Source organism: Accipiter gentilis, chromosome 8 (assembly GCF_929443795.1).
Source record: "Accipiter gentilis chromosome 8, bAccGen1.1, whole genome shotgun sequence".
Classification (NCBI taxonomy): Eukaryota; Metazoa; Chordata; class Aves; order Accipitriformes; family Accipitridae; genus Astur; species Astur gentilis.
The window spans coordinates 28,112,970-28,132,970 of NC_064887.1; the positions used below are offsets into that span (position 1 = coordinate 28,112,970).

A 20,001-nucleotide genomic window follows, 5' to 3' on the forward strand; every position below is an offset into this window, starting at 1 on the left:
TGTTCGTCCTTTATTTTAGAAAGGTGATGTTATCAGTTATGTGATGTCCATATCATCCTATTGTTTATTTTAATTTAGGCTTTTTGTTGAAATAAAAGTTACTTCACAGTTAGAAATACTCTGGACTGCAAGAAGCATTCATGAAAGATGTGGGGCAAAGGTACCTTATCTCAGAGATAAAGAGTAGAATCATCTTTCTGCCAGTCATGCACAAACCACCCCAACACAGCTAGAAGCAGAAGAAATACAATGTACCTTGCAATAAGAAACAAAGCTGCCACTCTATTTAAATAAACTAAGCATATTTAATTTTAAATTAGGATCTGCTTACTTCTGTATCTGTTAGAAAACTTAGGCCAATAAAAACAGTAAGCACCTCACAAACCAAGGTCTACAATTTCATCTTCATTTGTACACACGTTCACACCTACACACTTTCTTTTGCTTAAAGTATTTCCCCTCCTGGGAGATTACAAGAACACAAACACTCTTATTTTCATTTTGGAGGGAAGAAATTAGTTTTAAATTATTTATCAAAATAGCTTACGGTTCTGGTAATCAAGAAACATGCAACTTCATCACTGGAGGTTTTTAAGAACAGACTACATTTTTCATCTGTTGAGAACAATGGGGTTATGCCTTGTAGTGTGGGATCTATTAATGAATACCTTGATGTTTTCCAGCCATGTATTTTTAAAAAATAATCCTAACTCAAAACAAAATACCCCCAATGATTCACAGTATGAGGATGCACTTGAGAAAGAAGAAAAAACCTCCAAACATTCACAATCAAATTTTGTAATTACCAGCTTTTTAAAGCATCCATTACACACAATCAAGCTGTAGTCTTGCAGTGGTAAGTGAAAGTCTGAAACTGAAGTTCAAATGTCAAAACACAGTGCTGCAGGAAAACTAAAATTAACACATGAACTACTTTCACACATACATTTAAAATAGAGTGTCTTATTACTTCTTAGTGGTTGCAGCACCTACAATCAACAGAGTTCCTCTTAACTTAAAAGTACAGGGACATTTTAAACATTTAAAAGCCCACAGCATGTTGGCATGGAAATAAAAGTTTGCAATTCTATTCGAATTCCTAATACAATATTAAAAAAAAAGTCAAAATCCACTAAAACAAACCTCGTTTTGCAGAACAAGCCCTGGCTCATATCAAACCTAAAAGCAAAAGTATATTTTTCAATGTTTTGCACAGTTATCATAATGCAATGATTATATTTTCCCTGATTTTCTGAATCATCACTGCACTTAGTATGTACATGATATATTTTTTTGCTCCCACCCAATCTTTTTTTGTGTTGTTTTTTTTATTCTATTGGAACAAAGATCAACGTGAAGCAACCTCCAAAGTGTTCTGAATTAATACACACTCTGAACTGGGTGTATTATCGTAATTCATGTGATTCATCTACTACACTAAATATACCAATAGAACATTTGTCCAACTCCAGTTGGGTATTTGTGATAGGTTAGATTTGCCTGAATGTGACAGACTCAGAACAGTCAAAAGGAAAATAAAATTGTATATGAATTCAGTAACCCACAAATCACATTCAAGATGTTACTTTGGAGGTTTGATCCAAATCCCAAGGAATGTATTCTGCTACTGCCAAACCTGTAAGATTTGCTGCCATTTCATATTGGTTTACTGTCACTGCTAGTTAAGGACCACATTTAGAAAATGCAAGGAGCAGAATATCTGTTACAACCACTACCCGCAAATAATACAAGTTTCCAGCTTCTCATGGATATATAATCTACTGATTCAAATAAAAATCCTGGAACACTGCTCTTCTAATACCATTTGCCCAAAAAAACGCTTATCAAAGTGCTTTCATAACAGTATTTTACATGGAACACTTTTTCTCTTAAAAAGCTGCAACTGCTTTCAACAGTTAATGTTTCAACAGCCATTCTATATACTGCTAATGCACAGATTTATCAATTCCTGTTAGATTATTTCCCAAGTCTCTAATTCACTCTGCATGGAGGGACTGTGTAGCCCATAAGGATCCTCAACAAAATTAACAGGACCTTCCCTGGAACAAAGAGCTTAGCTGCACATTTAGCTGCCAGGGCTCCTACAGCTTTTTCTTTTTGCAGTCTTCTGAATGGCTAACTTTCCCTCCAACATAAAGGTCTACCATTACAGATATATTATTTAGGATCTTTTAATTTTCTATACGAACCATGTATCTTTATGGAAATGCTACAAACCCCCACATATTTGGTTAATATCATATAATGAAATAAAGAAATTCTGATTTAAGTACCTTTCATGTACGTTTATTTCGCATTCCTATTCCACAGAAAAACTGCCAGCTTTAACACGTTTGTAACTAAAGAATTTACTTTCCTTTCCTAAATAAGCTTGGACATAAATTGTTCTGTTATTGCCAGATCTCTTCTTGTCACGGATTTCATGTCCTCTCTACAGTATAGACTGGCCAGCAGAAAAGGGACACAAAATGCAGGTATGAATGAAAACAGCTAGGATATCTAAGCTTAGTTCTACAAGGCTACGACCATTTTTTCAAACCAATCTTCTGCATTCCGGTTACTTTTCTTAGACTTGTGATAAGCCTCAGTTTCCAACAAAAAGCTCTTACTCTAAGCATTCTTGAAACACTTGAAAAGTTCACGTCTCAAGATACTGCCACTTTTTGCATGAAAAGTCCTTCCAGTAGCACCTTCCAGCTGAGTGCTTTCAGACAGGAGGTACGGGACTCCTTAAAGCATGATGCTTTCCTATGAACTCCATGAAACACCCCATGTATTGTACCTCCTCTAAGGGTCTACTTTACCAGCATAAGCACTAAGCATTGAACTCAACCTTATCTCCTTCACACAAGCGGAGATCGTACTGTGTTAAATACGGTCTGTGGAGCTGATCCAACAGAGATTAAGCTCAAGCAGCCAAAACCGTTACTCCACTTGCTGTACCATCCTTCTTGTGGAGGTCACCATCCTCATTAACAGGTAAGTGAATTGCATGTGAAATATTTTCTAAGTCATCACAGTTTACAAATCAAGTTAAAGCAAGATGAAGCCAGCATTGATTTAGGTCACTATGACAGACTAAGTGGTGGTTCAGGAAGAGCTTTATAAATTTTTCAGACATCTCCACATCAGTGGAAGAAAGGTGAAGAAGGAGGGAAGATGGGTGAGGGTATTAAAAAAACCAAACAAAGAAGAAAAAAAATCTAGTATGGAGGCAGACTGCACAGGCGGTTGTAGTATTCCTTAATTTGTCTTAGTAATACGAGCAAAAGAAGTCTCAAGAGCTGAACATATCTGACAAACTCAAGTTCTGTTTATGCCAGTCTAAGAATTCACTCACATAGTGACAGTATTTGTGCATTTCTTGCTCTCAGATATTTTTTCCCTTGTTTCACATATTTCTGCTTAGCAGCAATATGTAAACTGAGTATCTGTGTGACTACCTACTTTAATCAGTCTACTACCTGAGAAAATAAAAGCAAATCGCAGTACTAAAAGGAATCACTGAAAATTATTTCCTGGAAGCCAGTCAAGTTTTTCTCTCATCAACATTCAGCACCAGCATCATAGCAAGCAGAAGAAAAAAGAAAGCAAACAAGACATAACAAGCAGAAAGCAGAGGGGAGGAAACATGATATTTCTTAATTTAGAGAAGAAAGTCAGGGCTTGAAACTTTGTTTATGAAAGTCTCCCTGTAGTGGCCTGCATTTGCATGGGACAGACAAAAAACAGATGGTAATTCATTTTGCATTATTCTGTAACAGTGCAGGAAGTTAAGGGATACTTTTCCAGAAAGAATGAAGCCAAAGAAGTGCATACAAATATCTGTCTTTAACAGAGATAGGTTTCCCCCCCCGCCCCGCCCTCATCAAGCAAAAAAAGCCAGTGAATGCAGTAAACAGCTACCATTAATATTATATGCCATTAATTCAGCAAAATCTGTACTTCACAAAAGCTGTTTAAAAGTTTATTTATTAGTAACAGATGGACAGGGTGAGGAAAGAGAAGCAAAATGAGGCTTTTCAGGCACTGACAGATAACGTCTGATGGTTAGGTCAATTATTCCTTGATTACCAGCATAAACACTACCTCCACCAGTGTCATTATTTTAGATTATTACTTTAAATTCATCTTCCTCTACATCCACTTTCTTTTCATTGCTCCAGCTAGAGAACAAGCAGCAAAGGCGTTTTAAAAAAATATCATGTTTATTTTTATCAGGTACCTCCTCTCCTATGACTTGTTGCAAAGAATTAATTGGCGTCATTATTGCAGCTCTTTGCCTGTCTAGTAAGACAGTAACAATGACATCTTTGACTACAAGAAGTTTATGATCAGGGTAAGTTTAAAAGTGCATAAGTCTAATTCAGTGTTAATTAGATTTAGTCTTCTAAAGTCTTGTAGGTACATACAACATTTTCCTCAAAGTATATTGCATGAGACAGACCAAACCAAAGGCAGTTATTCAGAATTTTTTAAGATTAATAGACTGTCCTGGTTTCAGCTGGGATAGAGTCAATTGTCTTCCTAGCAGCTGGTACAGTGCTGTTTTTGAGCTAGGTACGAGAAGAATGTTGATAACACTGATGTTTTCAGTTGTTGCTAAGTAGCATTTAGACTAAGTCAAGGATTTTTCAGCTTCTGATGCCCAGCCAGCAAGAAGGCTGGAGGGGCACAAGTAGTTGGGAGGGGACACAGCCAGGACAGCTGACCCCAACTGACCAAAGGGTTATTCCATACCATGTGGCTTCACATCTAGTATATGAACTGGGGGAAGGGGGGGAAGATCGCCACTTGGCGACTAACTGGGCATTGATAGGTGGGTTGTGAGCAATTGCACTGTGCATCATTTGTATATTCCAATCCTTTTATTATTACTGTTTTCATTTTATTAGTGTTATCATTATTAGTTTCTTCTTTTCTGTTCTATTAAACCGTTCTTAACCTCAACCCATGGGTTTTACTTCTTTTCCCGATTTTCTCCTCCATCCCACTGGGTGGGGGAGGAAGTGAGCGGCTGCAAGGTGCTTAGTTGTTGGCTGGGGTTAAACCACAACATATACCTACAAAATAAGTTTTAGAAAGGACTCCCATTCCTGAGATTTAACAGACTGCAGAAGAAATGTGGCAGTTTTGTCACCCAGTTACCAATAAATTATTGTTAAGTTTATGAATTCTTGTTTCATAGGTTTTGGGTGTTTTTAGCGAAATATACAACTCATGTAGTGGTTCCTCAAATTGATTTAACAATGAAATGTACCTTTACAAAACATACCTTGATCTGATTTAAAACATTTGCAACAAGGAAAAATTCTGTGGTCTCAATTATATGCATGTGAACTTCCTAGAGAAGAAACACTACAAGAAATCTGCAAATGTATAAATAAAGGCAGAATTTGGTGTCTGTGATCTATCTGTACTACATATTTGTTTTCAGGAATTCATTCATCTTTGCAAATACTCACACAGAAGGCACAATAAATGAGCTATATGTAAAGATTCATACCAAGATATTCAACACCAAGTCTTTCACATGATTCTAAGCGGGCTTTTTTTTGTGCTTTCATAGCCATAATCACTATGCCACAGTTTGGTAGTTATCCAGAGGTCCTCTCGCTTCACATCACTCTCTTTGATGGCCTTTTGGAGGAGAGATTCACAGCCATATCTTTTTGCTGTGTCAATATGATGAATGCCACATTTTTGTAATGCATGGACCACAGCATCATGGAAATAGCCACCTTGATGGGAAGTACCTAAATAAACCAAATCAGATATGAATTGTCAGCAGTGAATTATGAGGGACATTTTTTATTTCTTATTAATTTTTGTTTTCCTTTTTTTGTATATTGTCACAGAACCTTCTTATTCAATTTTAATTTCCTAATAGTAAAGAAACGGGAACTGACAGATCTCTAGGCTGGGAAAATACATAAAGTGCTAGAATGTTGATACTGATCAGAAATAACTCCACCAAAATCAAACATCAACAGCATTTAACTGTTAAGAACTGATTTCAGAAGTCAGGCTGAAGAACATCAAAGACAAAATACATCCTTTATAGGAGCACAACATTTACAGATGAAAATATTAACAACAAGAAATAAAATACAACTTAAAAAGCAATTTACTATGCAGAAAGCATATCCTGAAACCTTTACTCTGTTGAACTCCTGGTAGCTTCAGGTTATTATTGCATTGTACAACCCCAGACAGGGCCATACTGCAGGTGCAATTCACATATTGTCAAGCTCAGCAGTAACCAAAACAATGGAATCCTACACAAGAGTTACAGAACAGGCATACAGGGAGTTTCAGTAACAAAGTACTGTAACTTTCATTGTGTAGGTATTCACTAGATGTGTATTTTGCATGTCAAGGGGACGGAAGGAGGAGGAGACTCTGCAGGAAAAGCAACCAGCAGGAGGACTGTCAGATAAAGAACTGGTTGAGAGCAAGGAGGATGATGTTTCTACTTACCCTTTCCTGTTAGTTGTTTCTCCTGCCATGAGCCCCTCACCCATTCAAGCTCACTCACACACTTCCCACAAACAGTATTTTCTACAGTTTGTTGGAGGAAATGCTCAGTCAGTTCCAGTCAGCTACCAAAGCCACTGTCCAAGATGCTGATTAGTACTTAAAGGCCCTAGTGCAACAGTAGTCAGCATGCAAATGGCTACGTCACTGACTTCAGAAGGGCCCTGTACAGTTGTGACAGTTGACAGCAACAGGGTCTTCAGCCACTGCTGAATCCAAATAAAGGACTCCAGGTCAAAGAAGACTATATGTATCTGCTGTTAACTTTCTCTTTTCTTCCAAACATAGTATTTCTACATTACATACATAATTATGAAATTAACAAGTGTATATAGCCACCCAGACTGTCAGAAAAAGCAAACAAATGAAAACACAAAACAGTTGCCTTAGACTCATCCTCAGAACCTCCCATACCTGAACTGGAAGGATAACCCCCACAGGAGTCTGCACGACTTTCTCACACATGCCGTAAGAACACATGCAAGAATGAGGAGAACTTGCAAAAGTCTTACTTGCATGTAAGGCAAGCCAGGTTCTCCTAAATGCTTATAATTTTTGTTCATTCCCAATCTCAGAAGGAAAGCCAGCGATACCTCTGTAATCTTGCTCAATATTCCAAGTCATTTAAAATAAGATACAATGTGGTCTGATATCACACACATACACCTGAGGATCATGACATTCTGCTGATCACAATGGTACAATCCCCTCTTTATGTTTATGACCTACAAAATGTGGAGTATTGAATTCTTCATTTATCTTCATGGATTTTAAAGTGATGAAATTATAATACTATATTCCTACAATTTTGACATGCAAATTGTAAGTATTTTACCTTCCAAATGTAAACAGTTTTAATGTTTCAAAAGACAAAACTTTAAAACTTTCCTCCACAGCCACTAATTATGATAATTGGTTTAATTTCTGTGTAATTTAGAAATAGATGTCCCTATAACTTGTTTTACATCAAAATAAGTTAAAATAGATCAACTTATGTTTCCAAAATAGCTATTTCAAAATCTTCATGAACGTTTAAGAACTTTAAATGAATGCAATGCTACTACATTGCAAATATGGGCAAAGAATATAGATGCAATTATTACATTATTCAGATCCTAAAGGAATTTTTTTAAAGAATTATGTAACTAGCATAGAAAAATTACTATACTTTTTCATAACAATCCCTTCACTTTTAATAAGCTGGTATTGGTGCCAAATAAATGAGGTTGTAACTATTGTGTCTGTTTCTGGCTGAATAGACATTTCTAAGCGCAGAATGAATGGAGTTCATTTAGAGGTCTTGCAAATGGACTCGGACTCTTTTCATGCATAATGGATTTCAGTAAGAACATTTAGGACAAACAACTTTTTTTTTTAACTTAACCCTTTTAAGTTAAAGGGAGAGTGGGAAAGAAGGAAAATTCAGAATGATTTTGTTACTGTTCCCCATTCAGTGATGGCATGCACACTTGTTTCACAGGAAATAAAGAGACCAAGATCAGTCTGGAGGGAATTATCTCAATTTCTACGCCTAAAAATGAACTACAACAGTCCTGATGCACTAAACAGTAATTAAAAAGTAAGCTTAACAATTATTTAATATTACCACTTTGCAAGCCAACTTAATCTTAAACAACAGGTTTCCAAGTTAAATATGCTACTAACATAACAGCTTCTAGACTTTAGAAATCACAGTTTTCTTGTGTTTACTCATGTGATTAAATATGTTACTATTCATAGATGCAGAAGGGTGACAAAAGAAGGTAGAGTAACTTAAATATTTTTTTTTTTAAATATATTTTAAATCCAGACTTAACATTATTTGAACACATTAACATTCTTACATGTTTGGGACTACTCTTTGTTCACGGAGATGTAATTCACACTGTACATGTATATTTAAAGACAAAATCCAATCTCGCATTTAAAACTAATATGAACTAGCACCCTTGCCATCCCCTTACTGTTTCTAAAAATACTGAATTAATATATTTTAATTCTAGAATTCTCTGATAAAAAATAGGAATTCCTTTTAATAAATGAAGTCAAATATAAGTAAGTCTAGAAAAGCTCCCTATTTTTTAGCTAGTATTTTAACTTGTTTTCCTAGGCAAACAGCACTGTTCTCTCACTGATGGAACTAACAAACCTGACAGATCTGAAAATATCCGAGATAATTACATTCCTACAGATTTTGTGAAAATTGGTGGTTGGGAGGGACAAGGATACTGCAGTGGAAATATGGATAGATCAAAGGACACAAATCCATTGAAAACTAGGCTTAATTTGCTATGTTATTATTTTGTCATGATTACTCATCACTTTGTTGATATCCTGAACACTACTATCAAAACTGGGATGAGAAACATGCTCTGGCAATCCATAAAAAGTTCCAAAGATTATTAGGAAGGCAGAATCCTGTTCACAATACAGTTGCTACAGGGACCAGGGGGCGGGGGGGAATCCCAGTCAGCAACCTCCCCCCAAAAGACAAAATCACCACCACCCCTCCCCTTCACCAAAATGTAAAACAACTAACAAACCAAAACGCTACTCCCCCTCTCCAAGTTTTATGCACCATCTCAGCTGACTCTCAGCCTCATTAAACTTTCTGTTCTCCTTCACAGCAGCTGTAGAACTACAGTTAGAGATCCAAAGCACCCACAATTTTTCAAACAAGAATCAGGACCTACTTTCTCTCTCTTCTTTCCCCCTCCTTTTGTGGAGAAGTGTGTCTTCATGTTCTCTGTGAAAGTATTATTTATCTGAATATATAAAAATGATCTGTGACATTAATACCTTTGTCTACCTGAAATGAATGGAATCACTTAGATTAGAAGAGTTCCTGTTAGTGAAACTACAGCCAGGATATTTAGAGATCCTATCAGAGATTAATGATCTTCTGACATCAGTACAAAAATGCCCATTCCGTTGCTGATTTTTTTTATCTCCAAGTAATTACTTGAGAAAAGAACTCTCAAAAGCAAAAGCTCAATCCTTGTATCAATGCTTACATACTCATTGTGTATATATATGGTATCGTATACCATAACAGGCTTGAAATACCTTTTTCTATTAGTTTTATTTCTATTATTTCAACATTACATCAACATTAGGGCCACAATGCATCTTATGAATATATTAAAGTTTTTTGTGCCAAAACAGTTTGATTTCACCGATTACCTTATGAGCACATTTGATGGTAAAACATAAAGTGTTGCCTATACATAGAGCAAATGAACATATTAGACATTTCAAGGTTTATTGCTAATCCATTCACAAAACCACATGCCTCTTCTATGGAATGGCTCAAGGACAGATAATCCTTACTTGCTGTCCTTGCTTACTGTCTTACTTCCTCTACCTACTTCTGTATTCATTTGATCTTCTGACACGCTGATTCAGATTGTTAAATGGCCAAAAAAAGCATATAGTTTTAGAATTATTCATGAACCTGAAAAACTCCCCACAGGGGAAAAACCATTGAATTTTGGGCAAGGGATGGGGCAAGCAAAGTTCCCCCTTTAGCAACAGCAGTTAAATAATTTAATATAGTCAGTGTTTTTATTAAAATAAAAATAATAATAATAAAAATCACAGTTCTGTTCAAGTCAACCACCAAATGATCAGAAAGACCTTCTCTACAAACTTGTCTCCTGGAGCATTTCTTTCCATTATGTTCCCCAACACCATCCCTAGAGCTGCACTCAGACAACCACATAATGTCACACTGACTTTCTATAACCACAGCACTAGAACCCAAGTGTTCTTACTGCTCTATTTTGGCATAGTTTTTACCTAACAGGGTCAGTTACTCTGAAAATCATATTTAGTATCACATGACAGAAGTATTCATAGCATTCTCTTTTCTTTTTTAGAGTGTAGGACTTTCTTCTGCAGCAGGTGAAATTAAAGTCAAGCTCATTATGAAGCTATTCTACTCTACAATTTTCATAATGCAACTACAGAGTATTTCAAGTTACGGGACCCAAATTTAATCACAATCACTTTTATAAAATAACTTGGACATTTCACTCAGAGTCCAAGAGTGGCACCTAATGTAAATATAAATGGAGCAGCTGACCTTGCAGGAACGGAACCTATAGAGACGATGGGCTTCTAGAAGAACGGGTAGGACAATGCCAACGATAACGGAAAGGCACTGAGCAGACTTGTATTATATAACCAGTGCTTTGGGCAGAACTAAAGCAGCACACATGTTTAACTAAAACTTAGTCACTTAAGACCATCAAGGCTGTATAAAAGTTGCAGGAGTAACTGCATTTTATGAGGCTACAACACAAAAGTGCCAATGCAGTGCTGTAACTCCAATAAACAGGTGTCGATAGAGGTTGCTGTGTACAAGCATGGTGCAACATGAGCTAGTGTAGTTGAAGTATGGGCATGAATTTTGTTCTGCAAACTTCAAAGGACAGTGAGGACCACTCTGCCAGCACTGCAGTAAGGCAGATACTTCCATGCTGTAACAACATACTGGTAACAAGATTCACCAGAGAATTCCCAATAGAGGTCTTTGCTGCATTTACACACATTTCATGGCATTACAGCTGTACTGTATGAATATGGTATTTTCATGTTCCTAAATAATATTACTATGCTAGTGAAACACTGTTAATACACCTGGTCTATGTAAAGTCTAGAGATTACACCATGAAGTTTCTCTTGCCTCTGTAAAAGCTATCTGGATTATGGATGTTACTTTATATATGTTTTACTTTGGTAACATTTCTCCTTTCTTTGAACTAAATATGATCCATCGCTTAGTACAAAGGGGTCACTCTGGGACTGTTTTTCTCCTGTGTGACTCAGAATAAGCTTATAGAATTCAAGAACATGAGGAAGAAAAGTAGGCAAGCATGATTTTAAGCTCTGCAATTCTACTCAGGCAACTCTACACAGGCACCAAGGAACAGAGTGCAGGAATACAGCCTTGCTACAATGCAAAAGGGTAGGAGAGAGACATTACATGTTTATTATGTATCCAGGGGAAGGGAAGCCAGAATTGCTAGTTTTGTCTCTTCCTGAGAGGAAGGAAGAAATGGCAATGAGCCACCGTTGACAGAAGCACTCTATACCCGCCACCCGAAGGAGGCTCTGACTGAAAAGCATATTCAGATCATCTACTGTAAAATGACCATATAACTCTGATCACTGACCTATCATTTATCTAGTCAGAACTTCAGAAAGGGAGGTATAAAAGCAACTTCTCAAAACACGTCTCACAACAAGCCCAGAAAGTCTACAAGTAGCATCTATCATCACTGGGATGCTATGGCTCTGATATGGCACCAATTCACTAAGGTATTTCTGGCAGCAAAAGTACACTATCACCTCCAAAATACAAATATTTTTCTGTAGGAGTAAAGAGATTTCCACTAGAAAGTGCCAGCTATTTAAATTATTCAGCTGTTGTATACAAATATTTTTACCACGCAGAACTTCTGAAATTTATAGGGAAGGACAACTCTGGAATGTGACCTATACATTTGAAAGGCAATTATGAATGTGTAATCCATGTAGAAATTTCATAAGCAGAGCAACAGCACACGTTTATTTAAATGCCTTCACAGACAGACTGCCAAATCTTGAAGCCTTTTCTTTCACTCCACACTTTCCCACCACCGTGAGAACTATTTCTCATTAACAACCAAATTGGTTTCAGATGCTCTGCTATAAGATGTTACCTTAGAAACCATTTGGTAAAAGACTGTGGCTTCCTTCCATAGAAATCTCAAGCAGTGAAAAGGCAGATTTTCTGGCATAAATCAAATCCAATTTCTAGGGTTCACTAAACCTTTTCTCCTCAGAATAATGTTTTGTGACTAGATCTTAGCAGTTAATAGTGCACGAAGAATTGCTGGTGTGAACCAGTTTTAAATGATTTTCATTCTATTCCCTTTGTTAACTCAACTGAAATTACTTCCAGTACTTATCATACCTGAACAGAACTTTCAACTATGTAACTAATAAGGATATGCACTATGTACAGCAAATAAATAGACTGAATAAAAATATTAATTTTATTTTCCTGCCCTTTAATACACCTCCTTAAACTACTCTTATCTGATAAAGATTACATTAATTGATTAACAACATTAGACATTTGGAAATACTTCACAATAAATGAGACAGACACATGACAATTTTTTCCTTCTCCAACTTCCACAAAAAAGATCAAAAGAAGAAAAAAATATATAAAAAAGCCCATACTCTGTACTTAAGTATGACATTATCATGATCATTCCTGCTGTGAAAGTTTGACTTAAAAATAAATTATGTAAATAATTTGTGATTAAGCAAAATCAACATAATTAAGTAAAGGGAGAGCAATTTTAAGTAGTTGACCATGAAACCAATAACTCAAACCCACTTTGAATATGATAAAGATAATATTATAGAAAAAATTATAAAAAACTGCAATTTATAGTGACTTGTAGATTTCAAGATGAAAATGTACGTACAATAACTCATGATTATAAGATCCTAATTCAAGATGACATTCAAGCTGATGGCTAATTTTTGGCATCATAACAGTGCCCTTTATACCTACCAGACCACTCACAAAGTACAATCGCGAATCATGGCAAGATCCTAGTTCTGCAATACTACATGACACTGCAAGGTCTGAGAATTGCAGTGTCCCACTGCTAACTAATTGTGTTCATGAGTTTGAAGGATAGCAGCAATACAGCTATCTGTAGTGCAAACTAAAACTGAACAAAATAAAGAATGTTTCTGATCAAATACTTTTCTTTCCCCCCACATCATCTAAGAATTTAAAATATATTTTCTCAAGGTTTCCAAGACAAACAACATTTCTTGTAGCCCCTCCTCTCACACAGCACATTCAATCTTAGAATAGTATGTATTAAAATGCAAAGCACTTCCATTCAGGCTTTAAGCCTGGGGAACAGACCTTACAGTTATGAAACTGATGTAAAGCCACAAAGATGGCTTTACCCTTTCTCTCCACTCTCCCCCCATAATGAGGATTTTGTATCACTCTGTGCTGGAGGTTCTTGGCATAAACATTAGAAGAACTGAAGAAAGTTTAGGAATCAGCACCTCCCTCCTCCCCACTTGGAGGCAAGAGGAACTACTGCAATTTAGGTTACACCATGTGACATCACCATTCAATGCTGCCAAAACTATGCTAGGGAGCTCTGGCAAAGAAAAAAGGTATGATGACTAAAATCTGCTACATGAAGGTTGAAAGGTAAAAGTCAGCTTTCTCTCTCTGCCCCCCCCCCCCCCCCCCACGTTTGGTATCATTTATCTACATTACAGAAACATGGTGAAAGACAAAAGTTAAATATGCTGGAGTTTGCTTCTCTGTTCATTTCAAACTGGTTACAAATAATTTGTTCATCTAGTGGGCAATTAAGCTTGTAACATAATGGCAACAAGAAATTTAAAAGCATAAAGTACCTCTGCTTATACTGACAAAGGCTTTAATTATTAAACAGGGATAGAAACCTAAATTTGTTTTTTATTACTTAGAGATGGACATGTAAGATTCATCTGTATCACATTGGCAACAAGGTCATTACCAAAAAGAATCCAGCATGAGAAAGGAATTTATCCTTCTGCTATTAAATGACATTCATATGTCAAAATATAAATAAGGTAAAACCCCCAGCAAAAATATAAAAAGCTGACCTCATAGATTTGTAGGTGTACAAAGGCAGCAGAGACAAAGCAGCAATTTCCCCCAGAAAAAAACACACATTATTTCTGTACTGGGTACACTCTGATATAAGCAAAAATTTGCCCAACATTTTGCCCCAGACGCATTTACTAGTACCCTTTGAAACAACATTTGTACAGCATTTGGTCTTTTTTAAGGAATAAAACACCACCAGACTGGAAGTAGGTGAAGTTAGAAGAAAGCAAGGAAGGTAGGAGCTCAGCAGGTTTAGTCAGGTTAGGAGAGGATACTGCTTTGTTCCACTGTCTACAAATGCACAACTGCCTGGGATATGGCCACATTTTGTACATGAGAGAAGTTAAATATCTGGAGGCCCTCAAAGCTCAAGTAGAACTTCTTAAGGTCAGATCTACTGAAATGGTGGATGAATCGAGACAGAAAGATTTATAGATGTGGCATTTTGTTCATCACAAGAGGCTATTAAGGCAACTTGGTAACCATGGGTGAGAAGCAAAGTCCCAACAGAATAAAAAAAATGGTTGAGACATAAAACAAAGGGAAGAAATAAACAGCCGATTCTTATTACAGGATAAGATTAATAGGGGGGAGTGCCATAGGTCCTGGTATCAGGACCACTGTTCCATAAATTTCCTTAAGAACTGAAGCCATGAAGAAACAAGAGCCATGAATAAAAAAAGGCAGTAATGGGAGAACGACAAAAAAGTGAAGGCTTGATGCTGCTGCCATTGAATTGAAAAGCAAAATCTCATTTGATTCCAATCCCAACAGGACTGGGTCTTTTTTTGTCCACAGCTAAATTTAAGAATGAATATGAGCAACTCTGGGATTAATAATTAAGTAGTAGGTAACTGGATTAGTAATATATAAATGAATGTTAAAATACTTCCACTCAGCATTCATATTCAAGTTATATGTAGCATTTTGATGAACACCCCCCCCCCCCCCAACACAACCTCATGTAATGAAAGCAGAGTAATCCGATTCTATGATTTTCTCCAGAAAAATCCCACTTGCGAAAAGAATTGGGAACAATACAAGAAGTCTTGTATGGTCGCAATGCAAACATTGCAGTGCCTTAAACAATGCAATCAGTGAAGTCAGTAAAAACTGACTTTTATGATTTATTTACTTAGATAAACCTACAGCTGAATATCAGGAATCTTATCTATGGAACGCCCTGAAATGAGGACAGAGACATTTTAAATGGTTTCCCCTGAGCATGGAGGAAGTCTGTGTGTGTTTGTGTGCATTATTTTACTATGTTAGTAGTGCAACATACTGACAAATGCAGTAAAAATGCAATTTAAGCAAGATAATAGTGCTATAAGTTAACTGCGTTAGGATTGATTTTTTTATTCCTCCCAGGCTTTGGCTATTTGACTAGAAGCTGCTCAGAGCAGTACCTGACTGCTTTCCCAGTTACAGTGCCTAGCATAATGGCACTGTCCATTCTTGAATGATCTTCCATAAAGAACATCATTACTATTAATAAAATACTCACTGTGTGTGACATGGGCAAGACACAATGAGTACGAAGACCTGATTATTTTGTTTAGTAATTGCCTGTCCTGAAGCCCCTTCCCAAACAAGCATGCAATTAATTTTATGCTTTAATAGGAAGGGGATCATTAGAGAACTTTTTATCTCATCAAGTTGTTATTAATTCTAGCTACCCCAAGGATTACACAGAAAGCAACTTTACATGAAAAGATTCTATGAGTTTTTGGTATCACCAGCACATCATGTCAGGAAATCACATGCTACTTGACCAACCCCCCCAGAATTTTATTATTACTGTCCAAAAAAAGCCCAATCCAACAACAACAAAAACCCAACCAACCAAAACCATAAAAAACCCCTCTTCTAATGGGAATATAACTACCATATCAAGGGGATGAAGACAGTCTCACTAGAGAGACACAGAACAAGCCTTAAAAGATGTCTATAATTGGTGTTTTGTGGACCTTTTGCAATAGGGCAATTTTTTGTTTTTTTTTATAAAACCAAGAGAAGTGGGTTGGTAACGTTCATGAACAAATCAAATACTTTTTACCACTAAGAGACTATCAAGTTTCCCTCATATCACAAAGCCTTTCAACAAAGAGCAATGCCATGCTGAATTTAACCATTCAGCACGTGATCTTGAAGAAGCTTCCTGTTTCAGTTACAAGAAAAGCCCTTGTACTACCAAATTATATCCAAATGCTTTAGAGGGTAGCATTTTTAGCCCTCAGACTTTAAAAAAAAAAAAGTGACAACTTTAAGTGGGGGCTTCCTACTTAACAGGAGTAAGCATGAACAGGACAAACTATGTATTTTTCTTTCAAAGCTTTAAAAGGATGATATTGTGTGTACCATTTTCACAAGTGATCCATTTTTGAGGATGTTGCTTTAGGTAAACACCAAGCATCCTGTAGTTAAATTAAGACAATGTAAGAATATGTAATTCTCTACTATAGTACAAAGACTCACGAAGTATGTGATTCTCAGATACACGTAGCTCCTATGAAAAAGTGTTAACTACATCAACTTCAAAACAGTGTCATTTTATATCAGGTATTTGCCCTGTATTTCTAAAACACTAATAAAATAAGTCTTGCAAATATGGAAAGAAATTACAGCTATTTTATTACCAAGATAGTGAATATATCCATTTTCTAAAGCAATCTAAAGCCATTATGAAGTAATGTACTCTCTGGGGCACAGCTTTACATTTGTATCAAGTATTAGGGCCAAAATGCCAACTCATTTTAGACCTAAGCCTACTCTAGTTGAAAGCAGCCTTTGTAAAGAAAGCTGTTGACCATAAACATGCCTGACCCTCTACATATGAATAATATTGGCTAACACAATTGTTAGAATCAAACCGTAAGAAATACAAAGCTGTCAACAGTTTTTATAATCATACAATAAACAAGATGCAGATTATTTTTGTTTGCCGATTAAAACTTTAGCTATACAGCATATTTCTAACATAAAGGTGGGCTGCCTTATAATAATCAGTAGGTGTCTCAGGAAAGTCAGCTTGTTTTACCATTGCTAGTAGGTTTGTCTTTCTGCTGGACACAAGACAGATACAACACAATATGAATATGCATCTAAGTAAATACAGAATTTTGAATGTTATTTCAAGTAACCTTTCAGGCTGATTATAAATTTTGCACACTACATCGCCTTCTCTGGTGTACAAATTCATCCTTCTCACTAGATATTTTAATGGAAATGGATTCTCCTCACCAAGAATAATTTGTGTAAGCAAGCACAGAGCTTGAGAAAGAGAATGGTAGCCTAATGAAAGACCACTTAACCTCCTTCCTTCCCATCTCCTCTTTTGCATCAAACCTTGACCAACTTATTGAAATTCTCCTACAAAAATTTGGAAGCCAAAGCAGCTGTGACATGAAAGCCCATTAAAAAAAGCCCATTAAAAAAAGCCACCCCAGCATGCTGGTTTTGGCTGGGATAGAGTTAATCTTTTTCATACTAGCTAATATGGGGCTACATTCTGTATTTGTGCTGAAAACAGTGTTGATAATGCCAAGATGTTTTCATTACTGCTGAGCAGTGCTTACACGGAGTCAGGGCCTTTTCTGCTTCTCACCCCACCCCACCAGTGAGCAGGCTGGGGGTGCACAAGAAGTTGGGAGGGACACAGCTGGGACAGCTGACCCCAACTGACCAAAGGGATATTCCAGACCATATGATGTCACGCTCAGCATATACCGCTTGCGGGGGGAGAAGGAGGCAGGAGGACGTTTGGAGTTATGGCATTCGTCTTCCCAAGTAACCGCTATGTGTGATGGAGCCCTGCTTTCCTGGAGATGGCTGAACACCTGCCTGCCGATGGGAAGTAGTGAATGAACTCCTTGTTTTGCTTTGCTCGTGCACACAGCTTTTGCTTTACTTATTAAACTGTCTTTGTCTCAACCCACAAGTTTTCTCACTTTTACCCTTCTGATTCTTTCCCCCATCCCACTGTGAGGGAGGTGAGTGGCTGCATGGTGCTTAGTTGCCAGCCGGGGTTAAACCACAACACCCAGTTAAAAAAAACAGCACCACAACACCTTTTGACAACTGAAGCTTGAACAGAAAGAAAGGGTATTTTTGACAGAATGCTACCCTAGGCTCTATTGCACTCTTGAGTAACATCATCTGGCCAAGAAACACTTTACATATCTCCTACTCCAGCTCTCAGCTGCTACAAAAGAGGTTTCATCACTTGGAAATAACTTGCATACCTCAGACATCGGATCTGACTTCCAATTGACATGACTGGATAGTTGCAACCGTCTTAACACAGCATATTTATCTCTCTCTGAAGCTTTTACAAAGATTATCTAACAACAGACACAACATACAAGCCCTCAAAGAGGACTTTTCATAGATAACAATTATGTCTGCATGTTTAGAGGGATAAGAAATGACAAAGAAACAACCAAATATTAAATCCTCCAGAAAACAGCCTTGCAGAAAATGCATCCTCATTGAAGAAAGTTCTCCTCTACTTTATAGCTGAGTAAATTTTTTGCAGTGCAAACATTAGTTAATGCAGTACAGCTGTAACAAAAATAAGTCATTAATTTGTAAAAGAGTAGTTAAGTGGGAACACCTATCATAGATAAAGATCCCATTGTGTTAGGCTGCATATTATGGTATTTATAGCTTGAGCACAAAAGCAAGTGTGGCAAGTCTTGAGCTTCCCCCCTCCCCCCCCTTTTCTTAAATCCACAATGTTTTGTGACATATGTCAAGGATTTCTTAAAATTACCTGACTAGTCCCTATCTATTACAAGATCCTCAAAAAGCTGCAGAACATAAAAACAGTATGTCAAGTGTTACTCTAGCAAGACAAAAATAGGTAAGTGAAGTCAAAGAACCAAATCCTGCTGTTCATGACACCGCTGTAAGTCAAGAGACACTCCTTGAAAGCCATACCTGACAGAAGTTATTGGGCTGGAAAATATCAGACTTAATTCTCTTGGTCTTATACGTTACTATCCATTTACTGTGGTTTGAGTTCAGGCTTGACAAATGGAAGGACAGCAAGCAGCCTGCTATTTGGTAGAGTACAAAGGAGTCTTTCTGCCTGTCTACTTTCTAGTCAGCTTATTCTTCCAATAACCTAAGAAGTGTATTGCAATCTCCAATAAAAAAAAAAGGTGGTTCTGTAGATAGTCTGAAATACAGTTCAGCATATACTCAAACAATGGACACAAGACAACTGAGTCCACTCTCTAAAAAGACTATTTACTTTTTTTTTATTTTTTAAAATGTTTATAAAAAAAAAAATCTCCAGGTGAACTACAGTGGCAAAAAGTGTTGCAGGTTAAAACAACCAATCAATCCACTCCCCCTAAAAAACAGCAAAAGGAAAAAAAACCCCAGTAATTTTGAACAACACAGGCCTTTTTGCTCATTATATAAGGACTGCCTAAGGGACAGCTGCATCAAGTATTCTTAAGGTTAACAGATACTAAAATACCAAATTCATACATTAGGCACACACACATCACATGTTTATGAACAGTGTATGCACATAAACACATGGTAAAAGCAGTTATCAACATTTCGTAGACTTTTAAATTCTTTTTTTTTTTTTTTTAAATCTTTTGGCTGATGATGCTGAGTTGCTAAGACTTTTTAACTAATAAGTGCAGCTCAGATGACTTTGGGTACTTCGAAACAAGCTTTACAAGCTCCACCTATTCACTTAGTGTTTCTGGCTGAAAGAACAGCCCTATTAAAGTCAAAAG

At 36.7% G+C, this 20,001-nt stretch overlaps 1 protein-coding gene across 1 annotated transcript in view; it reads right to left on the reverse strand.

The window, feature by feature from the left end:
• LOC126041596 (uncharacterized oxidoreductase ZK1290.5-like) overlaps window positions 1-20,001 on the reverse strand; it is a gene marked incomplete at its 5' end in the record, with an annotated part of 53,646 nt that overhangs the window by 31,553 nt on the left and 2,092 nt on the right. The window contains 2 exon segments of the mRNA XM_049807518.1: window positions 5,525-5,576; window positions 5,578-5,777. Coding sequence (XP_049663475.1) covers window positions 5,525-5,576; window positions 5,578-5,777 — 252 coding nt within the window.